The sequence below is a fragment of the Xenopus laevis genome, chromosome 7L (assembly GCF_017654675.1).
Source record: "Xenopus laevis strain J_2021 chromosome 7L, Xenopus_laevis_v10.1, whole genome shotgun sequence".
Classification (NCBI taxonomy): Eukaryota; Metazoa; Chordata; class Amphibia; order Anura; family Pipidae; genus Xenopus; species Xenopus laevis.
In genome coordinates this window covers 75,939,980-75,967,895 of record NC_054383.1, presented here as the reverse complement: position 1 = coordinate 75,967,895, position 27,916 = coordinate 75,939,980, and the positions used below count along the sequence as shown (strand labels likewise).

General features: G+C 36.2%; 1 protein-coding gene across 1 annotated transcript; it reads left to right on the top strand.

Annotated features, from left to right (window-relative positions):
* Positions 1–1,958: 1,958 nt before the first annotated feature.
* On the top strand, positions 1,959–25,099 carry siae.L (sialic acid acetylesterase L homeolog; the record flags this gene model as incomplete). Its single annotated transcript, NM_001089783.1, is given in 11 exon segments — positions 1,959–2,027; positions 5,027–5,191; positions 8,111–8,286; positions 8,840–8,978; positions 11,933–12,128; positions 13,906–14,015; positions 18,590–18,723; positions 22,145–22,299; positions 23,623–23,818; positions 24,313–24,809; positions 24,855–25,099. Coding segments are annotated over 9 exon segments (1,452 nt in total). The 5' UTR covers positions 1,959–2,027; positions 5,027–5,067.
* Positions 25,100–27,916: the final 2,817 nt, after the last annotated feature.

Sequence of the window (27,916 nt, the reverse complement as noted above, 5' to 3'; positions counted from 1 at the left end):
TTGGTGATTGGGTTTTTGTTAAGAGAGTGAGACCTTGCAGCAAGTTATCCTCACCATATCATCCTGAACCCTATCAAGTTAGCCAAGTCAAGGGTACCATGGTCACCGCTCAGCGTAATGGACAAAAAGTAACTAGAAATATATCCCACTTCAAGAAACTTCAAGGCCACACTATTGGAACAGGCCAAAAGGCTTATGATGAAGATGATGAAGAAATGAACACCAGTTCAACTTCAAACACACCTGGGGATATGTCTTCTGGAGTACCAACAACAACTCAAGCACCAACTGTACAAGAGGATCCACAGCCTGGTATAGCTCAGCGCTATCCACATAGAACAAATCGAAGACTGCCAGATCACCTCAAAGACTTTGTTTTTCAGTAAAGCTCTTGATACTGACTTTTCAAAAACATTCTGCCTCTGAGCACTCGCATCTAGTTTGTTGCAGTTTATTTTGTTTTTTTCTGCAAGGTGGGGAGGGATGTAATGTTGCTCCATCCATTCCTGTCATGTTAAATGCTCAGTTTAATATGCATTAGCAGCTTAGCACTGGGTGTAGTAATGAGAAAGGTTATGGACAAAGGAAGGGGAAGTGAAGGGGGAGGAGCAAACAGTGTGGAGAGAGCAGCCAGGAATAAAGCTGACTTCTACCTGCAGTCTGGCATCTTTGTGTGCATTCTTCCAGTTCTACAACACCCAGCACTGGGATATCACACTCAGCATTATAAATAGGCCCCTAAAACGAAGGGTGGTGGCACATGTGGAGATTAGTCATCCTCGTCCTCATGAGGAAACTTCGGTCAACTTTGAAAAACCAAAGCAATACGTATGCCATCCCACCAGCGATTCGTATTCTTGGCGGCCCCCCGTGTGCCACCACCCAAAAGAAGCCAAACTTCCTGCTACAAAAACATTTATAAGCAGGTGTCTACATGTGAGCAGGGTAACTATGGCTGCAAAACAGAAACACTGCACTTTGCCTGACTGCAGAAAAGCCCCTGATATATATGTCACTTCCTGGCTCCTACTGATGTCTGTACTTTATCCATACCTCCCAACATTTTGGAAGTAAAAAGAGGGACAAAAAAATTTTTTCCGCACGTAGCGCAGCAATTTTTTGACCACACCCCTTTCTGTGGCCACACCCCCTAATTTCCATGTTTGTTTTACAAAATTTGGCAGGTTATGAAAGTTTGAAAATATTTCTCCTTATCTAAACTGTGTTTTTGTGTCTCAAAATTGTTACAAAATATCTTATTTGCACCTGTTAGTTGTTCTGGGCTCTCTGCTAAAAGCCAATTAAGTGAGAAACTTTGTTTCTTTTTCTGGCTGTTCAGTGCATAGAAAAGAGGGACTTTCCAATACAAATGAGGGACTGCGGGTTGAGCTGTCAAAAGAGGGACTGTCCCTCCGAAAAAGGGACAGTTGGGTGGTATGCTTTATCCACATGTATACCTTGGTGATGGGGAGCAAGGGTCATAGTGTGTAATGGGGTTAGCTATGCCATGGGCTTAGCCAAAATTAACTGGATTCAGTTTCCTGGTGTATCTGTGAATAAGAACCATTGATGTAGGATCAAGTTTAAAATGAAAGTGTTTCCATCATAAGCTTTGCTGTTCTGTTCTCTTTAGTACAATAAATAACACCATAGAAAACCACAGATTTTAGTTATTTTTTAATTTAACCAACTGACAGAATTGATGTTCCACACAAGCCTTACTCATTGCACTCATGCTTATTGTAGTAAGTCTAAAAGCAGAACAATAGGAAAATCCTGTAAAGCAGATGAACACGTAGAAGAAAACAAAGGTAGGGCTCCTGATTTCGATCACATGAAAACAAAATACTTTAGCAACCAGCACTTCTGTTTCCTAGTGCCCAGACAAGTTAGTGATTAAGCCACGCCCACTGTAGGAACACAATGCAGCTTACTACCAGCAGCACTTCCTGATACAACTGCAGTGAAAATGAAGCGGTCACGAGCTTGCCTGTTGCTGTTCATATTTTATTTTCTCCACATTACAGGTATGACTTCTGTGCCATTTTACTGAATCAAAACAGTAATATCAACTAAACTGCATCATTAAGGTGATTATGGTTTTGTTCTAGATTATTTAAAATCTAATTCCTTTTCACTCTAAATTTTAACACAAAATAAGATGTTGCCTGGAGTGGATCATTATCTCCCTGATGACATGGGGTTAGTTGACATCTCTGGGTAAGTGTTTGCACTTGTGAACAGGGTTGCCACCATGGTTTTGACACATTGGCACCAAATGTGCTTGATGACTGACTAATATTTATTGTTTGGGGATTGTTTGTTTGTCTTTGGGATCTCTAATCGTAGATCTGGGGGATATTTATGGAGCAGTGTGGTGTTTGGATGTTATGAAGTGCCAGAAATAACGAGGTGTGGTTAGCAAGGTTTCTTCAATTATAATAAGTGATTGGCATCTTAAACTGATTGGAATGGGCTAATATCTAAGTCATAGTAGCCAGTGCATTTAATTATTGCATTGCTTGAAAGCAGGGAAACAGTGCTGATACATTTCCAAAAACAATTCTGTTCTGGAAAGTACACCACTGTGTGATAAACAGAGATGCTTGTAACCCTTCTACTGATAAATCCAAAGTGTAATAGGAGGAAAAGCAAATGTGATACTTGCATGCTTATGCTAAAATGTTTAATACTGTGATGATAATTGCCTCTTGTTTTGCAATTTTTTTCTGTTGGGAAAGAGAGTTAATACAAGGGTGAATAAGTAACACTGAAGTAAATGTAAACTGGAGTAAGAAATATTATTGTTAAACCGTCATTAAAAGAACATCTGATCACAAATGCTTTACTCCATTTTGTGAGTGAGGCGATGGACACCTCATCAATGAACTTGGAGTACTAAATTACTTCAGACTAATCAGTCAGAATAATTTAAGGATTGGATTTGATGTAGGTTTCATTTGCATTAAAACATTGGCTTCAGAAAATTGTTAAACTGTTGAATTTTTCCATTTGTTTTACATTAAAAAATACTTAGGGTATAGATAGGCAAATATGTAAAAACATTGTTGAACTTTTCTGGTATAGTCAAAAATTGACTCTAAAAAAAAAACCTAAAAATCGTCTAAACTCTATATTTGTAAATTCTTCCCAAAGTTGGAATTCATAAAACTAGTAAATGTTTCTCTAGATTAGTAACCCACAGCAGACAATGAGAATTTTACTTTCATTAGACATACTACAATTGGCTGGCCACCACTAATTGCTGATTGGTTGTTATAGTGTATAGTGTAGGGTTGCCACCTTTTGCATTATACTGACCGTTGGGTCAGTGGAGATCTGGGGTCACCTGACATCATAGAGCTAGAAGATGGAAAGCCAGGGCAGGAAATGGGCAGAGTTGAGGTGGGACTCTTCTTATAAGTGAATTCTGGCAGAGGAGAAGGTGAGGGAAGGTAAGGATTTATATGTTATTACAAATAGTAATACCAGCCCCAGTCCTAGCTGTTGATTTATCGGCTTGGCCAGTCAAATACCGGCCGGGTGACAACCCCATTCACAAGTAAAATTATACCAGATTTAAGATTTCTCTTCAAGTTCCCTTTCAGCCTGAGGCTTGTCAACCTTGGTATGCAATATAAAAACTATGTGGACAACCAGGATTCCTTTATGCCTGTCAGTCAGTGCTGTCCAACTGGCTGCCCGTGGGCCCCCTTGTGTGCACTCCATTAAAGTCTGGCTGCTGTAAACTGCCTACCTTTGTTGTGTTAGCTTTAAAAGGTATGAGCTCAAGTGGCCCCTGCATTGTTCACATCTGTAATCCCATGTAGCATTCACACCTGTAATACCCTTTATAATATTGTTCACACCTGTAAGGACCTGCATTGTCATTCTCTGCCTGCCCTATGCTGCTTATGTGTGCCATATTCTGCCCTCCCTACTCTGCCTGTGTGTTCCATACTCTGCCTTCCCTATGCTGCCTGTGTATGCCATATTCTGCCTACCCTATGCTGTCTGGGTGTGCCATATTCTGCCTGTGTGCCATATTCTGTAGAAAAAAGGGGTAGTTGCCTGGGACCAATGTGAACACTACCACAATAAATAGGATATTGATAACGTATAAACAAATTGAAATATGGGAAGGAGGATATACTCACAGTTCACCCCAGTCCATGGTTGCATACCATATGAGAACCAATAGGTGTGAGTCCCTCCAAAAAATCATTCAAAGGTTTATAAAAATACAAAAATGTTTTAGGACATAGTAAATGGAGGCCTAACGCGTTTCGTGCCTATAGGGGCACTTACTCATAGGCTAATGAGCACACATCTGTACAAGGTCTTATATAGGGGTGTGATCAATAAAGACAACATACCTCACATATAATAATATTTAAATTATTAATTCAGTATTGCACATTGTGATTGGTTGTGAGGTATTTTGTCTTGATTGATCACACCCCTAAATAAGACATGTACAGAGGTATTCTCATTAGCCTTTGAGTAAGTGCCCCTATAGGCATGAAATGCGTTAGGCGAGGGACTCGCACCTATTGGTTCTCTTGTAAATTTGTTAGGCCCACGCCACTATTTATATCACAATTTGTTGCTACCTTCTTCTTCTGGATACACAGCTGATATTGGTCTCTTCCGTGTATCCATAAGTGGAAGGAAACTTCAAATGCTACAGGTTTTTGCATTGCACCCATGTCATCTGCCTCTCCGGAGTCCAGTCAGAACTGCTGGAGAATTTACTCTATTGAATTGAGAGTCAAAATGCTTCTTAGCAAAAAATTCTTCTGTGGTACATTTCTTTTTCTTTAAAACTCTTTAAGTGCAAAATCTGCCACCTTATAATGCAAGATTATTAATGTAAATCAATATTCACAAATATGAACATTTATGAAACTATTATTTCCTTTTTGTTGTCCATTTTACATTGTAACAGCATTTTTTAACAGTATTTTACATTGTATACATGGCTATGTTAACCTATAGTCATAATCTTTATATTTCTGTATTGTAGATTGTGCTACATTCAGATTTGCATCTTATTATGCAAGCCACATGGTTTTACAACAGAAGCCCTCGCAGGCTGTTATTTGGGGCTTTGGAGAAGTTGGAGCTGCTGTCACAGTCTCACTTTTTAATGGGTCTGAGACCATTTCAAAAAAGTCTGTGCCCATAAATGGTAAGAATTTTGACTGCAATCTATGCCTGCTTAATTAATGCAGAGTATAAATCAATAAGTGTAATGGAATTGTGTATTATTAGTAAAGTCCAATTAGGATTTGCTACTTTCTCATTCCTGCTTTATCATTTTTGGTACACTCGGTCCAGCATGCAGCATTGGACATGTGCTAACTCTAAAGCTTCTAAATGGAAAATGCTATGGATTGTACAGAATTAGCCAAAAGTCAGATTCTTTGTTAGAAAAGAATATTAGGGTTCCTTACATACAGTGTACCTGTATCAAAAGCATAGTATAAGTATGTTTAGCTTTGAGACAAACAGGAAGGAGCAACATTAGCTTTGTTACTCTCAATAAGTAATCCACCACTCCATGTACTAAGCCACTGACATCTTGATATTCAGTTTGCATAACTGGATTGTGAATATATGAGTTTACATGCAATTTTCAGCAAATAGAAGGACAGTTTCATAGGAGAGAAGAAAAAATTGTGGATGACTAATAAAGCAGATAAAAATGAGTATGGGTGAAGCAGACATCACAAAAAGACAACTGCAGAGTAGAACAAGCACATGGCCAAACAGTACTGACATTAGAGTGACCATTATTTCATTATTTTTTCTATTCATTATTTGTTCTTTGATAGGACTGTTCACACCCAAATGAGGTTTCACTATTTCCAACATTTTCCTGAAAGAACAAACATGTTTCTTTTGGCTTAAATATATTCCATTATAAATTGTACTATTCATTTGTTTATTGTTTTTTTTTTTCTATTTCTTTTTTCTGCCTCTGTATGGTCTCATTGCAATGAGTCTACCTATTCAATAGAGAATTGCATTATAAGCTATGTTGTGCAGGAAAGACCATGCTAAAATGATACCACGCATTTAGCTGGGGAACGCCATAGAAGTCCAGTGATGTTGGAGACACTTTGGGGCAAATTTATTAAGGTCGATTTGTGTTTTCCACAAAAAATTTGATTTTTTTTAAAGACTCAAATTTTTCAAGATTTATTATACCCTGACCCTGGAAATAGCTAGAATTCGAAAATACACAATTTAAAACCTGTCGAGGTCATGTAGGAGTTAATGACAGAGGTCCCTTGAATCATTTAAAGATGTTAATAGCCTTCATGATGTTCAAGTTTGTTTTGGTGAGATTTGCTCGAAGACTTGATTAAAAAGTTTTTTCTAAAATTGCTAAAATATGCTGGTGTTTAATATGCTGCTAAGCAGCAACCTGATACAATTTATATAGATAACAATTAAATGCAGCAAATCAGTGGTGACATTGTATTGGGATTAGTATAATGGAGGAGAAATACCAAATTAAAATCAAATATTTTACTTTATAAGGGCAATGATACATGGAGCTACTTGTAGCCAGCCACTTGTCACTGCTACAAAATAGACAATACGTACTGATAATTGTCTCTACTAAGACACCACTGGGTGAATGTAATATGCTTTGTTAGCACAAAGTCCTTTTTGACTGATTTGCAAAGTTTGGTACCAAATAGCTTTTGCGAACATTCGCAGTGTATGTAGGAAAATTTCACAATCGCAAAACATATTTTGCGACAAAAAAATTAACGCAACTGCAGAGTAGGTGTTAACGCTAAAACTTTGCTTATTGATGTAATATTCACCAGTGAATGATCTTACATGATGGCTAAACATTCACAAAAACGCCATTTTAAACATTGCATGTTATTTTTCATTACATTCCCCCTTACGTATGCTTAAGCAGAGACAGTTCTGAGTATTGTCTATGGTAGGGTATTTTCTGGAGTTTTGTAGCCACAACAAGGAGCTGGCTACAAGTAGCATCGTGTGTCATATCCCTAACAGTAGAAATACAGAGAAGGTAGGAAATTTCTATGCAGCAGTGATGAGCGAAATTTTTCGCCAAATTTCACCAAGAAAATGACACCCATAGACTCCAATGGGTGAAAAAAATTGTCAATGCATTTTGGCAATTTTTGCAGTTTTTCGAATTTCCGGCGAAACAGGTCAGATTCGCCCATCCCTACTATGCAGTAATAGCACCCTTATAAGGACCTCGCACAGCTCTATTAACTATACTAGAGCCTTTCATTATTACCGTACTTACCATATAGAGGCTGTTGGGTTAACAGATTAAGAAGATCTCTACAAACACAGCTCGAAAGGAATCTTCCTACATATATGGCAATATTTACTATTAAACATCAGTTATTATGTTTCCTGATAAGAATGGAAACAATTAAAAATCTTTAATAGATAAGATACTTGAGGTAATTATAGCAAGTTGAAAAGGAACAAGCCCAATAAAGTAAGATACTTGTGGTATAGGATAGGACATTTGCTTTTTTATTTTATTGTTAGTGTAAGATTTTATAGATAGAATAAAGGTTAAGTTTTACTAGTTCTCATCACCTTGGACCCATTAGTATATCAAATCTGCACAATACATCCTCATTTCCACACTTTCACTTCTTATCTGCTGCCTGATAACCCTCCTATAGATACTGTATTTGTTGATATGAATTGGAATTGGTGGATGGACCTTTTCCTGAGACTTTGGTTTAGAAGCCATTGAATGGCTGACAAGAAAGGGACATTGATAAGAAGGATTTAACAAATGGCAGTGTTGCTGCTCTCTGTCCACTTACCACCAGGTAAAGTATTTCACCTGAGTACCAAATCTATATTTATTTGTAAGGTCATTCTCATTTCCTTTCCCTACAGTCCCTTTCTTTTGCCTGCCTGCCCAGAATAGTATAAAAAGTAGGTGTAGATATATAAGTACCCCTAAACAGTAAGCTTTTGAAATTCATATGTTATAGAAAAAACTATTATTTATCATATTAAATTAGTGTTTTGTCTTTTTAATCACAATGAGTTAGTTACACAATAATGTTTGTTTCTCTGCTAGATGATGCAGGTGTTTGGAAAGTACTTCTGGATCCTGTTGATCATGGAGGGCCGTACTGGTTACTTGCCCAACAAAACTACCAGAAAGATGTTACAGACTTGGCACTGCATGACCTTTTGTTTGGTGATGTTTGGCTTTGTGGTGGACAGAGCAATATGGAGATGACTGTTTCACAGGTAGATTATATATAATGAGCAAATAGGGGAAAATATGACAAAAATTGGTTTCAGGATTGCATCTCCTAACTTCTCAACAGCCACTCTATCTACCCTTAATTACTTTTTTCTTACATTACTGACACACACAGCCTTTTTTCATGTTACAAAATGGATTTATGCTATGCCACTAATTAAAACTGTTTATGGGTCATTCTTTGTTTATATATGTAAAGGGTTATTTACAAAACAAGAGACAAAATAACCAAGTGAATGCAGTGTGCAAAGTCCAAAATAAGCCACAAGCAGTTATTTTTTGCACTTTGCCTACTGTGTTCTGCTGGCCAAAAACTGCTGCAGATTCTCCATTCAGAGTGCAGAAATCTGCCCCAACCCATGAATACAGTGCTGACTGCATTAGTCATAACTATATTGATTAGGGAGTGGGAGAGAGGAGGCATATTTCTGTTCCTTCAACCACTGCCTAACTTGCACATCATAGGGGATGGGTGGTTATAACATTCCATAGTAAATTTTTTTAATTAAAATCTACGTTTCTCTGTTTTTGAAATAGGTATTTAATGCTAGTAAAGAACTGGCAAAAGCTGCTGACTATCCCACCATTAGATTGTTTACTGCATCATTAGAAACATCTCTAAAGGAACTTGATGACCTTGCAAAGGTAGATTTACAGTGGTCAGTACCAACCTCTGGTAAGAATCGATTCTCACAAGATTTCTGTATAACTCTTGCATTGGATCTTGCTTTTAAATAGCTGAGGATTAGTAAATATAAAATACACCCTATATAAAAGACTTATCTGTCTGCATGTATGTATTTTAACATATACATACTAAAAGTGTTGTAAAGCCTCAATCAGAGGCAAACATAGAAACTGAGGAGCTAGTTGTGTCCTAAACAATAACGAATCCCAAAAAGTAATAATACAATCTCAACCTGGCAATAACAGGCATTTCATTATGACTTCTGTTGTAGGCAAAGTTTTTGAATGTTGCTAAGGGAGCACACTCAAGAATATGTTCTGGAGAATTACATCATAAGCAGGTATTGTCCTGTGTTGAAAGGGGTAAAAATTTACATGATCAGAGGGCCATTCTCTCTCTTTACAAAGCACTGGTAATGCCCCACCTAAAATATGGAGTACAGTTTTGGTCTCCAATCCTTACAAAGAATGTTGATAAAATGGAAGTCCAACGAAGAGCAACAAAGTGAATAAAGTATATAGAAGGTCTCAGTTAGGAATTTGGATTGCTTATGCTGGAGAAGAGGCACTTCAAGGGGGGTATGATTACCTTACAATAAACTTGTCAGTAGGGGCTTCAAGTTGATAACAAGGGCATTTATTCAGATAAGAAAGGTTTCACCTAAAGATGAAGAAAATTATTTTTTTTGGTGAGGTTTACAGAAAGGCTCCTGAAGGCTATTGAACTGGCAAATACATTAGGGTTGGATTTTTTATTAAAAAGTGAGATAATGCAAAATTACTCAAATATACAAAGTTGATCCAAGTATTGCCCTTTTGGAGTCAAGAAGGACGTTTTGCCCCTCCCCAAGGATAATTAGAGAGGCATCAGGTGTTTTTTTTTTTTTTTACCGTTCTTTGAATCAAACACTACACCAGTGGATGTCCTCCCACAGATCCAATATCAGCTGTAGAAAAAAGATCTGTCCCTAGCAGCACATTTTGCAGCAGTGATCACAGTATTGGTGACCTTTGAGTGACAATACTAAAGGGCAACTTTAAAATCCAAGAATAGCAATATGAATGGGAATATAAATTCATGCAGAAATTCAAAACCCTACAAAAGCAGACTTAATAGGGACAGAGGCCTTTTATTAAGATATGAATATTTTTAATATCACCCTGGGATTGAGTTCTGCACTCAAGGGATACACTTCAAATGAAATGTGGCTGCTCTTCGGTTTACAATCTAAGAGGGAGAGAAAGTGAGAATGATAAGGATAACCAGTGTGGTCATAGAGTTCTTGTTGGTTAATGGTAATGGGTAATGGTAAAAGTGCAGTGCAGTGAAGAGTAAGGGGGTTAGGAAAATAGTCAAGGTGCAGAGGCGTTAGGTTATAGGTTTGAATGAAAAGGGGAGATGCTCTAATGGGATGGAGAGAGATTTCCAAAGGAAGAGTTCAGTTCATGAAATGTCCTGGATGCAGGACTAAGGAGAAGTAACAAGTAAGGAAGAGAGGAGGATGTCATGTGCAGACCGAAGATTACATCTGGAAGCGTATTTGGTAATTACCAAGTGGTATGATGGCTCACCATTTTTGTGAGTACAAGAATCTTGAACTGAGAGAGCCTGATTAATAACTGTACAGGACTGGATTTTACACATACATGTCAGATTTATAACATATTTTTTACCCTGTGCAAGTGTGTATATATTTCTTAATTTTTGGAGCAATCCTTTATATTGGAGCTCTGGTGAATAGGGCCCTCTGACCCTATTTTTTCTGTGTAACCCTTGTCTGTTAAATTATTATAAGATGCCTGTTCATTGTAAATTAATGTAAATCACTTGCTTGCTGCCGATATATACAGTAAATGATCATGATGATGATAATTATGATGATGATATCTGTCAGTACATCACTACATCAGTGTGAAAAAATGCTAGACTGAGGAATTGATGTATACTTTGTTAAATATATATATACAGTAAAATATACAACTATAAGAACAATTATTATACATACATTACAATTTAACAGACTTCTTACAATATATAAATACAGGTATGTGATCTGTTATCCAGAATGCTCGGGACCTGGGGTTTTCTGGATAACAGATCTTTCCATAATTTGGATCTTCATAGCTTAAGTCTACTAGAAAGTCATATAAACATTAATTTAATTAATAGGCTGGTTCTGCTTCCAATAAGGGTCAATTATATCTTGTTTTGGATCAAGTACAAGGTACTGTATTATTATTACAGAGAAAAAGGAAATACTTTTTAAAAATTTGATTATAATAGAGTCTATGGAAGCTTTCTGGATAACAGGTTTCCGGATAACGATGCTGTTGGAAATCTTCTCATAGCAGAAGGAGGGTTATGTTGATTTAAAGTACATGTAAAGTATATTTCACTGGGTTATGGAAAAACATTTTTCCAATGGTAGGAGCACAGACTCAAGGAAAAACTTACTAATCTATTTTACTGGGGGCACCTAACATTTTGACATACTCCAGTGAAATACACTTTACATTTACTTTTATGGGTGGAACTTGCAGGAATGCTTAATTAAAAAAAAAATAAACGTTATTATATTTATTAGTTTTAAATCTTTAAAAAAATTCAACACAGCATCTGTATATTGCCAGTATTATGTCAATATCAATGGTTAGTCAATTAGTAACCCAGGGTTTTATAATACATTTAAACATGAACGATTCATTCTTCAGTAATCTAGATAAACATATATAATTTAGTAAACTTTTAGCAAATGTCTTTATTATTTGTCATTTGTTTGGGGTAAGAACTGCCTTAAATGTTTTCAGCAGTGTTTTTTTCAGGGCTCTGGTTTTAGACACGCTGTTTAAATGTGAAATACTACTGTAATGCACCATTCGTTTGCTGTTTATTTAGAAACTTATTTTGAAACTTTCATCCATTTCTTTTTGCTTTCTAAAAAGAAAACCTTGGAAATGGCGAGTTTACATATTTTTCTGCTGTTTGCTGGCTGTTTGGTCAACATTTGTCACGCAAACTGAAGTATCCAATTGGATTAGTGGAGTCTGTTTGGGGAGGAACGCCTGTTGAGGCTTGGTCCTCAAAAAGAGCACTTCAAAAATGTGGGCTTTCTCATCATGCGGAATGTGCCTCTAAAAGGTAAAAAAAATGAACTCGTTTGGCAGAGTTGATATTCAATGCAGATCAAATTAGAATAATATTAATTAAATCAAAAGACAAAAATTCATTTTGAAAAAAGGTGAATGCTTATTATTTTATATATTATATTATTATATATAATATTTTAGCTACTCTAATATAATGAATTCCATGTCATAAAGGCCAGAAAATGTGCAAAACTATCAACCAGTAGTTAAAATTTAGTCATCACATAGTTCAAAGCAAACATCTGATTGTTTGCTATAGGTTACTAGAACCTGAATACATTTACACCAAAAGTACTTTTTGCTTAGGTGTTTACTGTGCAAGCCTACTTAATCCCTCTGACAATAATACCTCATAGGAAAATATAATGTTTGCATTGCTAATCATAGGCAATAGTGTAAGTTTCCATTTAATATAAACCTGCTGGAACATACTGTAAATATGCGTGTATGAATGTATATTTTTATTTGTATTGAAGGCAAAGCACTGTACTAAATTAGTAAAACAAACGGGGTCATAGCAATAATAAATACAAATAAGTACAAAAATACAATACACATAAATAAAAAATACAGTTACAATACAGTTAAAGTGTTTAGTGTCAATGAGACAAAAGGTCACTGCCCCATAGAGCTTATAGTCTAAATGGGTGGGTAACTGACAGACACAAATCAGAGGGATATAAAGTGCTGTAAGTTACAGTAGGTGACACTGCCATATAAGTGCCAGTTGTGTTAGAGGGTGGTCAAGGGCACAATACAAGCTAGGACAGTGACAAGGGCAGGGCAGTGACCGTCAGGGTTATGATGAATGCATATCAATCTTACATTACCCTTAAAGGTGATGTAAAGGTAAAAAAATAAAATCCCATTTTTACTTTCTTTAATGAAATAGAAATCTATCTCCAATTCACTTATTTCAAAATGTGTACTGTTTTTATAAGAAACCTGGCTGTATGCAGTGAAATTTTCCTTTCGTTTTACTTGCTCTGACTGCTGTGAAAAGGAAACTTCAGACAGTCCCTAGTTGCTCTGTAGGTAAACGATCATACTTTCAAACGGCAGGCGGGAGCTCCCCCCACCTTACTTCCCAGAACTGGAGCAGTTTTTTTTCCCCTGTAAATCAGCCGGCAACCATGTAGAGATTCAAAACCATGGGCCCAGTGCAGTCTGCATATTCTATTTATTAATCAGTCTTGCTGTATCAGCTGCTATGGCAGAAATTATTTGACTTGTACTGTTTTGATAATTTATGACGATCCCTAAGCTTAGCCTCCCAACTGAAGCCCAGACCACACTGAGCATGTGCATGGTCTTGGTCTTGCAAGGGTGTTTAACAAAGTTACAATGATGATGATTACCCCCCTGTGGTTAACTTTGAAAGCATAAATCATTTGTTTTATTAGGCTTCTGGTGCAGTAAATTCATCTTTATGTTTAGTATACAAAATACAGCATTTCTAGCATTATTCTATTTTAGACTTTAGTTCCACTTTAAGTAAAATTTTAGTTTGAGATTTTTATGTGTAGTAGTACCATTGCCTGTCTGGAATGAAAATCAGAAGAGGGACTCTCTGGTAATCTTATCTTTCCCTTTAGCTTTATTGCTTTCTCGTCTTTGAAGCCCTGCACATTCTCATTGTGCTCTGAATTGATGTAGGTTCTTACTTACTTCTTATATTTTTATCAGCACACTTTGTACAGAAAGGGCATCTGTTAGTCTATAAATTACTGTATATGTCATTCATGTTACCAATAACTTTCTTTTAAAAGATCAATGTATACAGAAGAAATGGCTGGACCATGTAACTACACAGTACTGTGGAACGCTATGATACACCCTTTGCTCAATATGACTATTAAAGGAGCTATTTGGTATCAAGGTAAGTTGTTCTCCCACTCAAGCTGTTTTAAACAAATCAATATGGCTAATTATATTAAGCAATATAATCACTACAACAAAAAGAATTTGTAATAAGGGTAACAGATGGCGTAAAGCTTATGGTGGGGCCACATATGATTTGGAGACAAATTACTTTGGGAAGTGGGGGTTTGTGCTCTGCTATCTATTAACTCACATGCCAGTAGGTTTTCCCCCGGTACACATGTTGGAAGATGAGATCCTCATAGCTTTTTGCCCTGTATGTTGTTTTGTTTGCTTCTATAAAGCGAGAGGTGAAAAGGTGAAAATTCTAAACTATTAATCTTCAGAGATGTCAACAGGAAAACATCAACTATTCTTTAAACTACATTAGATTGAAGTGACTGCATATCAGCCTGTGCATGTGGCCTTCTTGATCAATATCTTATTGAGGTTTGGTCAGATATCAGTTTGAGTGGCTGGAAAATCCTCTCTTGTGGTTCACTACCTTTGCGTCTTCTTTTGTGTGACTCTGGTGACATGATCAAACTATCTTATTTATCACTGTATGGCCAGCTTTACAGTACTGAGGGGCCTCATTTACAGATTGCAGGGCAGGGTGCAGGTGCAAGCCATCATGTCTTTTGCACTTTCACCCTCCACCCTTCACTCTCCACTCCCCCTTTAGGGAATAGGTTTGGAAGGTGGGAGGCATGTTAAATGAGCATGTGATAATGTGTCTATATTTATTAAATGTGTGTATGTGTATATATTATATATTATAACTTCAGTATCCGCACTCCAACAAAGCAATTTCAGGGGTGCACGGCCAAATATCTATCATATACTCACAATTTGGAATAAAGCATTCCCAGGCCAGCACTTCCCTTAGTAAATCAAGTGATTTTAATTTTCACACATCACAGTGCTCCGTTTCGGTCGCTCTTGGGACCTTTTTCAAGGATATAGATATATATATATATATATATATATATATATATATATATATATATATATATATATATATATAATCCAATCAAGAAAAACCAGACCGAAACGTCGGTGATACATATGTTTTAAATACAACTTTTTTTTCATATTCAAAGTCCCTTGGTGCTGGTTTTTCTTGATTGGATTATACACTAATTATCTCTGTGCACAGGGGCAGCCACAGCATGGCTTATCTGATATGAGGTGCTGTCTGTTATATAAATATATAAATATATATATATATATATATATATATATATATATATATATATATATATATATATATATATATATATATATATATATATATATATATATATATATATATATATATATATATATATATATATATATATATATATAAATATATAAATATATATATATATATATATATATATATATATATATATATTTTTTTTTTTTTTTTTTTTTTTTAAATAGTTTTATACATATTACAACCTGTTTACTGTATAATTACTTTGCCAGGAGGTTTAGCTGATTTTGAGCCCTTCCTGTTTGAGAACTGCATTTATCATTTTATGACAAGGTTAGCAAACCTGTTTGTGAAATTGTGAAACACACAATACCAAGGATTGCTCACATGATATTCTGCTGACAGCAGTCTGAATATTTGGAACAACACATTTAGCTTCTTCCGCATGAATCCATGCACAGTCCACCCCTTGATTCAATGTTGTTTGGCCCAGATTCAAATCAATGAGAAAACATATTTTTACATGAAAACTTATAGGCAAAATTAAAGTTTTGGAAAAACACTTGTCTTCTAATTCATTTCCAGTGTCCAGTTCAGACTGAGCAAAAGAAGTGTTAAAAACTGAAATGCACATGTTGGTCAGCTTTGGGGCACCAGATGGAAGCGTAAAGTAGAACTAAACCATAAAAATGAATATGGCTAAAATGCCATATTTTATATACTGAACTTATTGCATGAGCCTAAAGTTTCAGCCTCTCAATAGAAGCAATGATCCAGGACTTCAAACTTGTTCGCTAAACTTAGGGGTTGTCTCAAATTTTTAAGAAGAAAGTTAGGTTGGCTTGTAATATAAGCTGATGCTACAGGGCTGATTATTAAATGCTGGTGCTAGTTGTACTGGTTTCTGTGCTGTAGTAATTATCTGCCTTATATTGTGACATTTCTATTCTATGTGTACTGTATATTTTGAGTAGTTCCGTAAGCTCAGTAAGTGACAGGTGCACAAAGCATGTGCAGTGAATCAGTAGAAAAGAAGAAGGGGGGCTACTGGGGAATCTTTTGGGGCACAGATCTTCCCTGCTAAAGGGCTGTGGTTGACTTGGGCTGGTATATAAACCCAAAACATAATGTACAACATTTCTAGATACTTTTTTAGTTAAGCTTTAGTTCTCCTTTAAGGAGTATAAAAGTACTTGCTAACGGCGGCTGCAGTGGTGGTATTTTGTTTCCTGGGCTTCACTTGGCAGCAGATGTCACTTTGGAATAGGGAGCAATGTAATGAAAGTCACAACATTTGCACCTGTTCTAGTAACCCAAAACAACCAATTAGCAGATCACATTTACTGGTCATTGGCTTTAAAGCAAACATCTGATGGTTGCTGTGGGTTTATAGACCTGTTGCAAATGTTGAGACTTTATTACAAAACCCATTGTAAAGAGAGGACCTTCAGTTTAAAATATATATACATATATTAAAACATATTATTCTGTTTTTAAAAGCAGATTTTTAGAAACATGTTTATAAATGGGTGAAAGAGTACACTTCTAAAAGTCCCATAGAAATTGGGTGAGTTTTTCTGTGGCGAGCTCTAATCTCACACTTTGATAAATCTGTGTGCAAAGTAAAAAACATTTTGTGCTAAGAATCAATAGTTAGTTTGATTCTTAGCACACAGGTCAGATTTAAAAGCAAACTAACTGAACTGTTGTGTCCCATATGGCTCCCAAGTTACTGACTGGTAAGAGGTTAGAGAGCTACAAAAGAGGAAGTAGTGTTCTGGCTATAACATAAACATCCAGTCACTCCAGCTTTTATAGATTACATTTTTGCCTAACTATATTGAAAACGTTTTTTTATTTTGCAACCTATTTATCTGCAAGGTTTCATTTTTACACTGAACTGTTCCTTTAAGGTAACATTTAGTATGTTAGAGAATGCCCTATACTTAGCAACTCAGCAATTATTTTTTTTATAGTTTTTTTAATCATTTGCCTTCCTCTTCTGACTCTTTCCAGCTTATAAGTAGGGGACCACAGGAGTCAAAATACAATTGTTCTGTGAAACTATAATGTTATTGTTATGAAATTCCAAACTCGAGAGCTGCTGTACTAACTGTACAGAAAATACAAAATGAAAACCAACTGTTTGTCATAATGTTTTACAATACCAATGTCTATGAAATACTAAAGTTAATTTAAAGGTTAATTTAAACTTCAAGTATCTATCTCTCTGGCCTTTTGAATACCTGCTGTATTGTACCACACAATGGATCAATGTTCTCTTAAAAGGGGCGGTTCACCTTTAAGTTGACTTTTAGTATGTTATAGAATGGCCAATTATAAGCAAACTGTCAACGAGTTTTCATTATTTATTTTTCATAGTTATTTAATTGTTTGCCTTCTTCCTACTCTATCCAGCTTTCAAATGGGGGTCACTGACCCCCATCTAAAAACAAATGCTCTTTAAAGCTACATATTGATTGTTATTGCTACTTTTTATTACTCATCTTTCTATTCAGGCCCTCTCCTATTCCAATGTCAACCTCTTATTCAAATCAGTGCATTGTTGCTAGAGTACTTTGGCCCTAGCAATCAGATTGCTAAAATTGCAAACTGGAGATCTGCTGAATAAAAATATAAATAACACAAAAAACATATATAATAAATGAAAACCAATTGCAAATTGCCTCAGAATATCACTCTCTACATCATACTAAAAGTTAACTCAAAGGTGAACAATCCCTTTAAGCTTTACACCCAGGCATGCATACCCATTGTGCACAGAAAATAGTAAACATGTACATTTGTATACTCATATTAAAGAGATACTGACACCAGAAATTAAACCATTTTTACATCTATCATGGGATTGGCTTTGTTTACTACTTATAAATTTGCCATAAAGTATTTGATCAAAGCTTTTGCATTACTTATCTGACTCCCCGTGCTCATCTATGAGGGGGCTTCCATATTTGTGCAGCAGGAGTCAGTTAGAATTAGTAACTTTAACTGACAGGCTGAGATGGGATAGTCAGGTTGGCAAAACAGTCAGATTTAGGAACATCAACTAAAAATTATTTACAAAAACAGACCTCTCCTCAAAAAACGATCAACATGACCTATAGGTAACTTTTAATGTACATTCATATTTTAAAAAGTAGTTTTTTTGGCATCAGTATCACTTTAAGCCTCACACAATATGCAGTGAGTGTTTCCAAACAGGTGTTTAAGACTTCATTCAGTCCAGTGATGCTAATACATTTTCATTCTGTTATTAAAAAGTCACAAAAGAGAATTAAAAAAAAAAAAAAATTAAGGGTACATTGCTAGTCTAATCTAATCAATCTAATCTAATGAAACTGATTACTCACATTTTGTTTTGTATTTAACAGGTGAACAAAACACAATCACGAACACTAACTTGTATAACTGCACTTTCCCAGCCCTCATAGAAGACTGGCGACTATCTTTTTATGAAGGCACAAATGGGCAAACTGATAGACACTTCCCCTTTGGCTTTGTTCAGGTAATCATATGCAATGGTTCCCAGAATAACCGCAAATGTTTTCCTGCAGCACCCAGTGTGCTATTTGTGTGCTGTGCAGTGTTCTTACATGAAGCAAAGGAAAAAGCTGCGCTCATTTTTCTTGTAAACCTATTTCTGATTTAAGAAAAACATCACTTCTAAATTCCAAGACATTTTATGTTGTGAAAATTTCCTCTGGTGGACTGTGCTGAGCTCTATTGTACCTCTTTGATAAAAATGCACCTTTAAAGGAACTAAACCTTATAAACGAATATGGCTAGAAATGCCATATTTTATATATTAAACTTATTGAACCAGCCTAGAGGTTCAACATCTCTATAGTAATGATCTAGGACATCACAATTGGCACAGGAGTTTTTCATCTTGAGTTTTGTTGGGCGTGTCAGTGACACACACATGCTCAGTGGGCTTTGGGCAGTAGTTAAAAAGCTAAGATTAGGGGTCGTCACAAATTATAAAGCAGAAAATGAGGTTCATCTGTCACATAAACTGATGTTACCTGGCTAATTGTGCTGGTTTCTGAGATGTCATGTACCAATAATTTATCAGCTTCATCCTTATATTGTGTCATTTATATATCTATTCAGTATCTTGTGAGTCGGTCCCTAAGCTCAGGTAAATGTAAGCAGCACAGAGCAGAGTAGATGGGGAGCTACTGGGTCATCTTTGGAGACACATATCTTTACTGCTAAAGGGCTGCAGTTACCTTTCCCTGGTATAGAAGCCCACAATATAATCCTACTTCTTTAGTTAAGCTTTAGTTCTCCTTTAAAAACCATGGAACCTTATGTAAGTGCACCGGATGAAGTTGCCAGTTGCCAGTAAAAAAAGAGGGGTACTTCAACCACATAAATGGGGAGATGTTTTCACAGAATTACTTACTGATTATCTTAGTAATTATTTCTGTAATATTTTAGTACTTAATACCTTCATGAAGGGCATTATTGTAATTTATTATAAGTATCTGACATACTCCCATATACTGTAGATACAGAATTCCATGCACAAACAGCATTTCGCCAGTAGTGGCTTTCCACTAAATTGCTGATCAACATCATTCATCAACTTCTTTGCTAAATGAGCAGTCACAATTTCTACACCTGCAGGTTATTATAAAGAGTTCTCTGGGATTGACAGACATATATAATATGTAATCGATCGAATCAAGTGAATTCCAAAAAATGCCATACAACATAAAGCCATATGCACAGTAAGGAAAGCTCTAAATGGCTTATATGCTAGTGTTACTCTAACCAGTCTCAGAATGCTCAGAATGGAAGGCTGTTGTGCTGTAATGCTGATATGAGAAGCAATAAACACTTCCTACTCAACATCAGACAGGAGCACTAAAGCCAAATCTTCTAGATATACAAGCGATCGTACAGCATTTGCAATAAAAGTAATTAAAGGGGGGGTTCACAGGCTATAGGGTAATATGAGGGACTTAAAAATCTCCTCTATAGAGGCTGTAAGTGTACAATGGAGACAACGCCACTCATGAGAGAAATAGTATGGGCTTGGAACACGGCTCATGGTCTCCTTCCCAAACTAACAGGCCACTGCTCAGGGCTCACTCCCATCTGGTGTAACCCCAAATTACCACACATGCAAACTATACCAGACCCTCAGGCCTGGGCTACTTACAATATTAAGTGCATTCAAGATATTCTGATAGAGGATAAACTGATGGACTTTCAAGCTCTTAAAACTAAACGCGACCTACACAACAAAATGTTTTTTAGGTACATCCAGCTCAGACATGCCACACAATCCCAATTTACAGAGGAGGCAGTGATAACCATGCCCACCCAAATAGAAGTCAGGGCTCTGGCCGGCATACATACTAAAAGCTTGTCAAGTTTTTATGCCATTCTAATAATTGCGGGGACATCCCCACTGGGTAAGTTATTAGAGAAGCGGCAAAATGACATACCTGAACTAGATAGTGAGGCATGGAAGGAGATCCTAGATTCAATCTTTGACCATATAGTTGCATCCAGAGACAAAATGATATAATACAAATTCCTGCACAGAGCATATCTTACTCCAAGTGTACTGGCAAAACTCAGGTGGATGAATGCCCCTGGTGTCACCTCTCCCCGGCAAACTTCATTCACATGGTGTGGTCATGTTCTAAGATACAAAGGTTCTGGAAGGCTGTAGCACAGTATATTTCTGATATGATGAATATTCCAATTGCAGTAGAACCCCTTGGAATGCTGCTGAATCAGGTAACTGACTTAACTGTAGCGGAGAAAGTGTTAAATTTCCATAATGTTTGCCTATGCCCCAAAATCCATTACCTTGAAATGGAAGGCACAAACAGCCCCAACTATACTGTTCTGGGAAACCCAGATTATACATGCAGTGCCGTTGTACAGACTTCTCTATACAAGAAGGGGATGCCCGGCAAAATTTGAAAAAATCTGGTCCCCATGGATTGACATATATGTTGGTCCCAACTGAGAATCAAAGCATCAACCCTAACGAACCCTAGAAATAGGAAAGAATAGGAAAACCTGCCCCCTTTTAATGCCCTCCTCATTATAAGTAGAGCTTGGTACACACATAAAGAAGCAAGGCACAAGTTAAGTTAGGTTTGTTGAAGTCCTTTATTAGCAAGGTAATAAAGTGATTACAAAAATGAATAACTGTAAATGCATGGACTAAATTGTAATATGTTGATGCAAAATTTAACCATCGAAAGTAACACTGACTGTGATTTAAGACAATACTGTGTAAACATACTTATTGCTCATGTTACTGTACTTTATTTAAATAAAGCTTTGTTAAAAAAAAGGGGTGGTTCATCTTCAAACAAGTTGTTTTCAGATAGATCACCAGAAATAACAACTTTTTCCAATGACTTTCTATTTTCTATGTCTACCCATTTTTCTAATATTGAAGTGTAAAGTGTCATTTCTCTCCTTCTGAAGCAGCCCTGGGAGGGGGGTCGTCGACCCTGTAAACTGTTCTAAATGGATACATTTAGTTGATACATTTCTTATCTTTGTCCCTGCTGAGCAGAATCTCTGGGTTTCATTACAGGCAGCTGTTAGAACTGATACAATAATTACTAATACTCCAGAGATGCTGCTGAGAAATGTATCAACTAAATGTTGCAATTTTAACAGTTTAGAGTCTGCACCTGAATTACTGAGCTGCCAGACTCAAACAACAGAGACACGAACATTCAACTTTAACCTTAGATTTTGGAAAAACAGTGAAACATAAATAATGGAAAGTAATTGAAAAAAGTCTTTATTTCTGGGGAACTAAAAACAACTTAATTGAAAAAAGTGTTTGGAAGGTGAACAACCCCTTTAATATTAAAGATGGCAAATGAAATTACCAATGCATTTTATAAAATGAATTGACATAAAATGTTTGCGTTTTTCAGTTATCTACAGATCAGAAAAGCCAGCAAAATGATAATTACCCTGTCATTAGATGGCATCAAACTGCTGATTATGGTTATGTTCCTAATCCAAAGATGAACAACACATTTATGGCTGTTGCAATGGATCTTGGGGATGATACCTCTCCTTATGGCTGGTAGGGTGTAACTTACAATATTTTGTTTATTCTCTGGATTGCTAATTGTATGCACATAATCTACCAAGCCACAATGCATAGAATTAATGTTAATTGTGACATATAGCCAGACCAAATTATTTGAGTTCGTGGAATGTTAGTGTTTCAAATTGTGTACATTCTCCTACTGGGTTAAAGCACAGCACACGATTGCTGTAAGCACAATGTACTACAGCAAAACAGTATACTTGTTTCTCGAAGGTGGTTCCCTCAAGCACCATATCGCCATTCTGGGAGCAAAGTTACACCTGTGAATGTCAAATGGCAATCCTGGAGGGCAAGGTGCAGATTTATCAAGGGTCGAAGTGAAAATTAAAATTTTTAAATTCAAATTCAAGGCAATTCTAGTGTATTTTGACTAGGGAATAGTCCAAATTTGTGTTGAATTTGAAAAAAGTTCAAATATAGAAAATTTATCATGTACTGTCTCTTTAAAAATTTGTCTTCGACTATTCGCCATCTAAATCTGCCGAAATGCTGTTTTAGCCTTTGAGGGACCTCCTTGATTTTTTTGGGAAAATACTTCTTTCGAATTCGATCTAATAAGATTCGAATCGAATACAGCTTATTCACCCGAAGTTAAAAAATTCGATTTTTTTATGAATTTCAGTTGGTCTTTTTTTATTAAAATTTTGAGGTGATGGGAGTTTAAAAAAACTCCCATCACCTCAAAATTCGACCCTTGATAAATCTGCCCCTTAAAGACAATTCAAGTAAAATTATGTATTACAGGTATGGGATCCCTTATCCGGAAACCCGTTATCCAGAAAGCTCCGAATTACGGAAATATCGTCTCCCATAGACTCCATTATAATGAAATAATCCAAATTTTAAAAGATGATTTCCTTTTTCTCTGTAATAATAAAACAGTAGCTTGTACAGGATCCAAACTAAGATATAATTAATCTTTATTGGAAGCATAACCAGTGTATTGGGCTTTAATGTTTACATTATTTTTTAGTAGACTTTAGACTTGAAGATCCAAATTACGGAAATACCCCTTATCCGGAAAGCCCCAGTTCCCGAGCATTCTGGATAACAGATCTTATACCTGTATTACATTCGTAAACACTGAAAATACCAAGTTTATATTTTCTTTAAAGTTGTGATGTCTAGCAAATTTGATTTTTTTTGTGCCTTGAAATAATGTTTCATAAAATGTTCATCTCATAATTTTGTTAGATGAAATACAAGGTGTTTTCTGCATGTTTAAACTGCGCAATCTCAATGCAGATTTACAAGGACAACTGTCACACTCTCCATTGTCTGCTCTTTATTTTGCAGTGTTCACCCAAGAGATAAACAAACCGTCGCCTACCGATTGTATCTGGGAGCAAGAGCAATCGCTTATGGTGACAAAAATGTTCAATTTCAAGGTCCATTTCCCACCAAATTTGAAGTGTTTTATAAAGAATCCTATGTAAACATCACATATGATCAGAAACTTCTAATAACACATTTAAGTGACAGCATTTTTGAGGTAAGAACGACTGGGTGAATGCGAAAATTTTATAAAAACATAATTAACAGTCAAAGAAGACGGCGCTGTTAGAAATAAAACAGTTTAAACAATTCTAAATTGATTTGCTTGTAACAGGGATGCATTGAATCATGTGTTCAGCCAAATACCAGTTTCAAACTAAAGACAAGCTGATTTAAAGCTCTAGAGAAGGTGCTGCTTTTTTCCAGATGATAATGTTTTTAAAACTTTGGAATATGCAAATTAGAACTTGGATTTAGTTTGTTATTCAACCAAAAACATTTTTTTTTTTTTAGCTAAATGCACAAAATGATGTATTTGGTGCATCCCCCCTAGCTTGTAGTAAGTTAAAGTCATTGTTATGGTAGAAAATGGAAACTTAGGAGTTGAATGCTTTATTGTTGCCATGACTTAGGAGGTTCATCTGGGTTTTATGATTGCTTATTATATTTGGTTTAATGTTATTGATTGTGAATTCATTATTTATATTCCAGGTGCTTTGTGACTCAACGGATGAAACAGTGGGTGGCTGGTTTCCAGTACCAGTAACATCAGCATGTTCTTATGTGGTCACTGTGTGCTTTAAAGGCTGCTCACAAATTGCAGCAATACGTTATGCATGGCAGGACTGGCCCTGTGAATACAAAAAGTGCCCCATTTATAGTATTCAGAGAAGACTGCCTGCTCCCGTCTTTGTGGAGTATTTTAAGAAATAAAAGCGGGGGAGATTCAATAGTGGCAATCATAAACTGATTCAGAACATTATTGGTGATACTGTTTAAAAGTCGTCATGATTACTCATCCAATGAATAGGGCTTGTGCCAAACAAACTTTTTTACATATTGTTTTAATTAAGAAAAAAAAACCTATCTGGCAAAGACAAATACAGAGCAGCTACAATTTCCCTGGTCAGCTTAATAAATAATAAAAATGGGCATTTATTGTGATTAAAGCAAGAAGCAAAAAGTATGTTCAGCACAAGCCCCCACTGAACTTGTATTGAACAAGGGGGTATACTGCTCCTTTAAAGTATAATACCCAAAGGCACAATAGTACATAGTCAGTGTATATAATACATTATATGTTGTTTGTTATGTCTTCTTGCTTGGGAGTATATGAGATACTTGAGAGATACAAATTGGTGGAGTTGGAAGGTGTTAGGGTAAAAAAGACTATGCTTGTACCAATTATATCCAATTGCAGATCCATGCAAAATGACTTTGTGCCAAATTCAATATTTTTTTGAAATCTGAGCTAGTGCACTGCTTGAATAAAATGTTTCTAATTCTCCTCCAAACTAAATTAGTTGATTAGACTTGACAGCTTTGAACAGCATAATCAATCACTAAATCTTTCTTTTCTCAATTGAATTGTGATATCAAATTGGAGATTTTTACATGCATTTAAATATTTAATTGAAAATAGAGTTCAGTGAGAAATAGAAATGGAGAGTACAGATGAAGAATTAGTGAACTGGATTAATAGCACTGTGTGGGGCTTTGGGGAAGACAGCTATATTAGTGTGATATCTATATTGTGTTTTTTTTTTAATGCTTTACTTTTTGTTCTGGTAGCTCTAAAGCTTGGGATTTTAACAGCCTGGTTGTTTGGGGTTAATTTCCCTAGCAACCAGGCAGCAGGCTTAAAGACAGAATGAAATATGAATTGGAGAGGGTCTGAACAGGTAGATAAGCAATAAAACAATCATAACAATAGCACTGAAGCCCAACAGGCAATGTGTATTTTGGTAGCTGAATTTCAGTATTTCTTAGGTAGAGAAGACAGTGGAGCAGTGTGTTTCTACAATTTTGAGAACTAAGTTTAATTGTTGTGGCCTTTCTATTTATGATGAAAAATAATGGCGCTATAGTTTGTGAGTTATTTTTTTGCCAAATACATTAGACACATGCTAATAAGACACATTGCATGAGAACAGTAGAGCCACAGGTTAACCTCTACTTCTCTAAATGCTTCTAAAGAGAAAAGAAACCAGTTTCTAGGCAAGTCAAGTAAATGTCAGTTCATATCATAAGTATCACACAAGGTTGCACATGATAAAAATGAGAAATAGAAAATGGGGGCTCAGTGCACTTATATATGGTTTTTCCCAGCTATTGAAAAAAAATCCACGTGGTTGAGATTACAAGTAATTGTCCTTAAAAAGAGCAACACATCTGCTGCAAAATGCAATCAAGTAGTGCAGCAACACACATGTTTATACCCTAATTACTGATACAGCCACCCACCTCAAAAATGTCCCTGCTTCGTCATCTTAAAGCAGAAGTAAAGCTTAACTAAACAAGTAGCTAGAAATGTTTGTTTTGAGCGTCTACACTAGCCCAAGGCAACACAGTCCTTTAGCATTAAAGATCTGTGCATCCAAAGATAGTCAGGTGATCCCACTGGTGTCTAATAAAAGGGCAGCCAAGTTTGGGAGTTTTACTTTGAAAGCAGCTAGTAAGTTGCAGGTAAAACGTATTCGTCCCTTTTATAAAATGTATAATGAAACCATAGAATTCTTAATGAATCAAATGAAAATTGAGCATAGGACTGGCCAGATATGGGATGACTTTGACGTAGTTGGCCAGCTTAAATATATTGCAATATATGGACATACAATCCCTGTTTTGTTTAAAGGGTAAGGCATTTTTCAGTAGCAGTATGCACAAAATGTCTCTGTCTTATTTATATATATTGATAATGGGTTGAGTGCAGAGGAATCTTGTATTCATCCAAAGATGCCCCAATAACTCCCCATCTTCTTTTCTGCTGATTCACTGCACATGCTCTGTGCTGCTGTCACTTACTGATCTTAGGGACAAACTTATAATATACAGTACACATAGAATAGAAATGTCACAGTATAAGGCTGATTAGTAATTAATACAGATAATTACTACATGGCAGCACAGAAACCAGTGTAACTAGCATGAGAATTTAATAATCAGCCTTGTAGCATCAGCTAATATTACAGGCCATTTTCTGCTTGATAATTTACAACAACTCCAAAGCTGCGCTTCTCAACAGCTGCTCAGAGCCCACTGAGCATGTGAGTGTCACAGACACTTTCCAAGATGGTGACCCCCTGTGACAAGTTTGAAGTCCTGGATCATTTCTGCTATTGAGAAGCTAAAGCTTTAGGCTGGTGCAATAAGTTCAGTATATAAAATATGGCTTTTTTGATCATATAAAATTTTAGTTGTCCTTACTCAAAAACACTTCAAGGGCTCTGCCAAATCAATGACCCCTTGATTATTATGGGGATCCACTAGAATATATGGGATATATTGTATCAGTTATTTTTATATTATACAGAAATCCATTGCTGTCAGTTTATATAATCTGATGATTATAAATTGCTAATTAATCAGAAAGGATATTGAAACTTCAGTGCAACATGCAATATTAGATCCCTGTCACATTCACACACTATGATCAATATATGTGTAATTCCCTCTTGCATACTGTTTATTGTAATAAAATAAAGTTGTAATAAATAAAGAATTTAAACAAAAGGAACAGCATTTAAGATGGTTCTAAGTGACTTAATATCACCATTTATTTACATAGCACCAACATATTTAAGCAGTACTTTACAGAATAGTTGGACTGGGGTGTCAGGTGCCCACCATGGTTGCCACCTTGAGGGCCCCCCATGCCGGCCCGGTGGCCCCACATTGTCATGAATCCCCCCAGGCATACTCTTCGCCAGCAAGTACCTACAAGCTCCACCCTGTGGTTTTTATCCATTGCTGCTGTCTGCATCTGCAGCATTCCTGTCACTAAAGTACCTGGGGGGAAATCAATACAGCCACATGGAGAAATGACAAACTTCTTGAAGACAGGAGATCTTATGTGTCATGTCATGTGACTTGTGCCTGCACTTTAGGAGAGAAATGCTTTCTGGCAGGCTGCTGTTTTTCCTTCTTAATGTAACTGAATGTGTCTCAGTGAGACATGGGTTTTTACTATTGAGTGTTGATCTACCAGGCAGCTGTTATCTTGTGTTAGGGAGCTGCTATCTGGTTACCTTCCCATTGTTCTTTTGTTTGGCTGCTTGGGGGAAAAAGGGAGGGGTGATATCACTCTATCTAACTT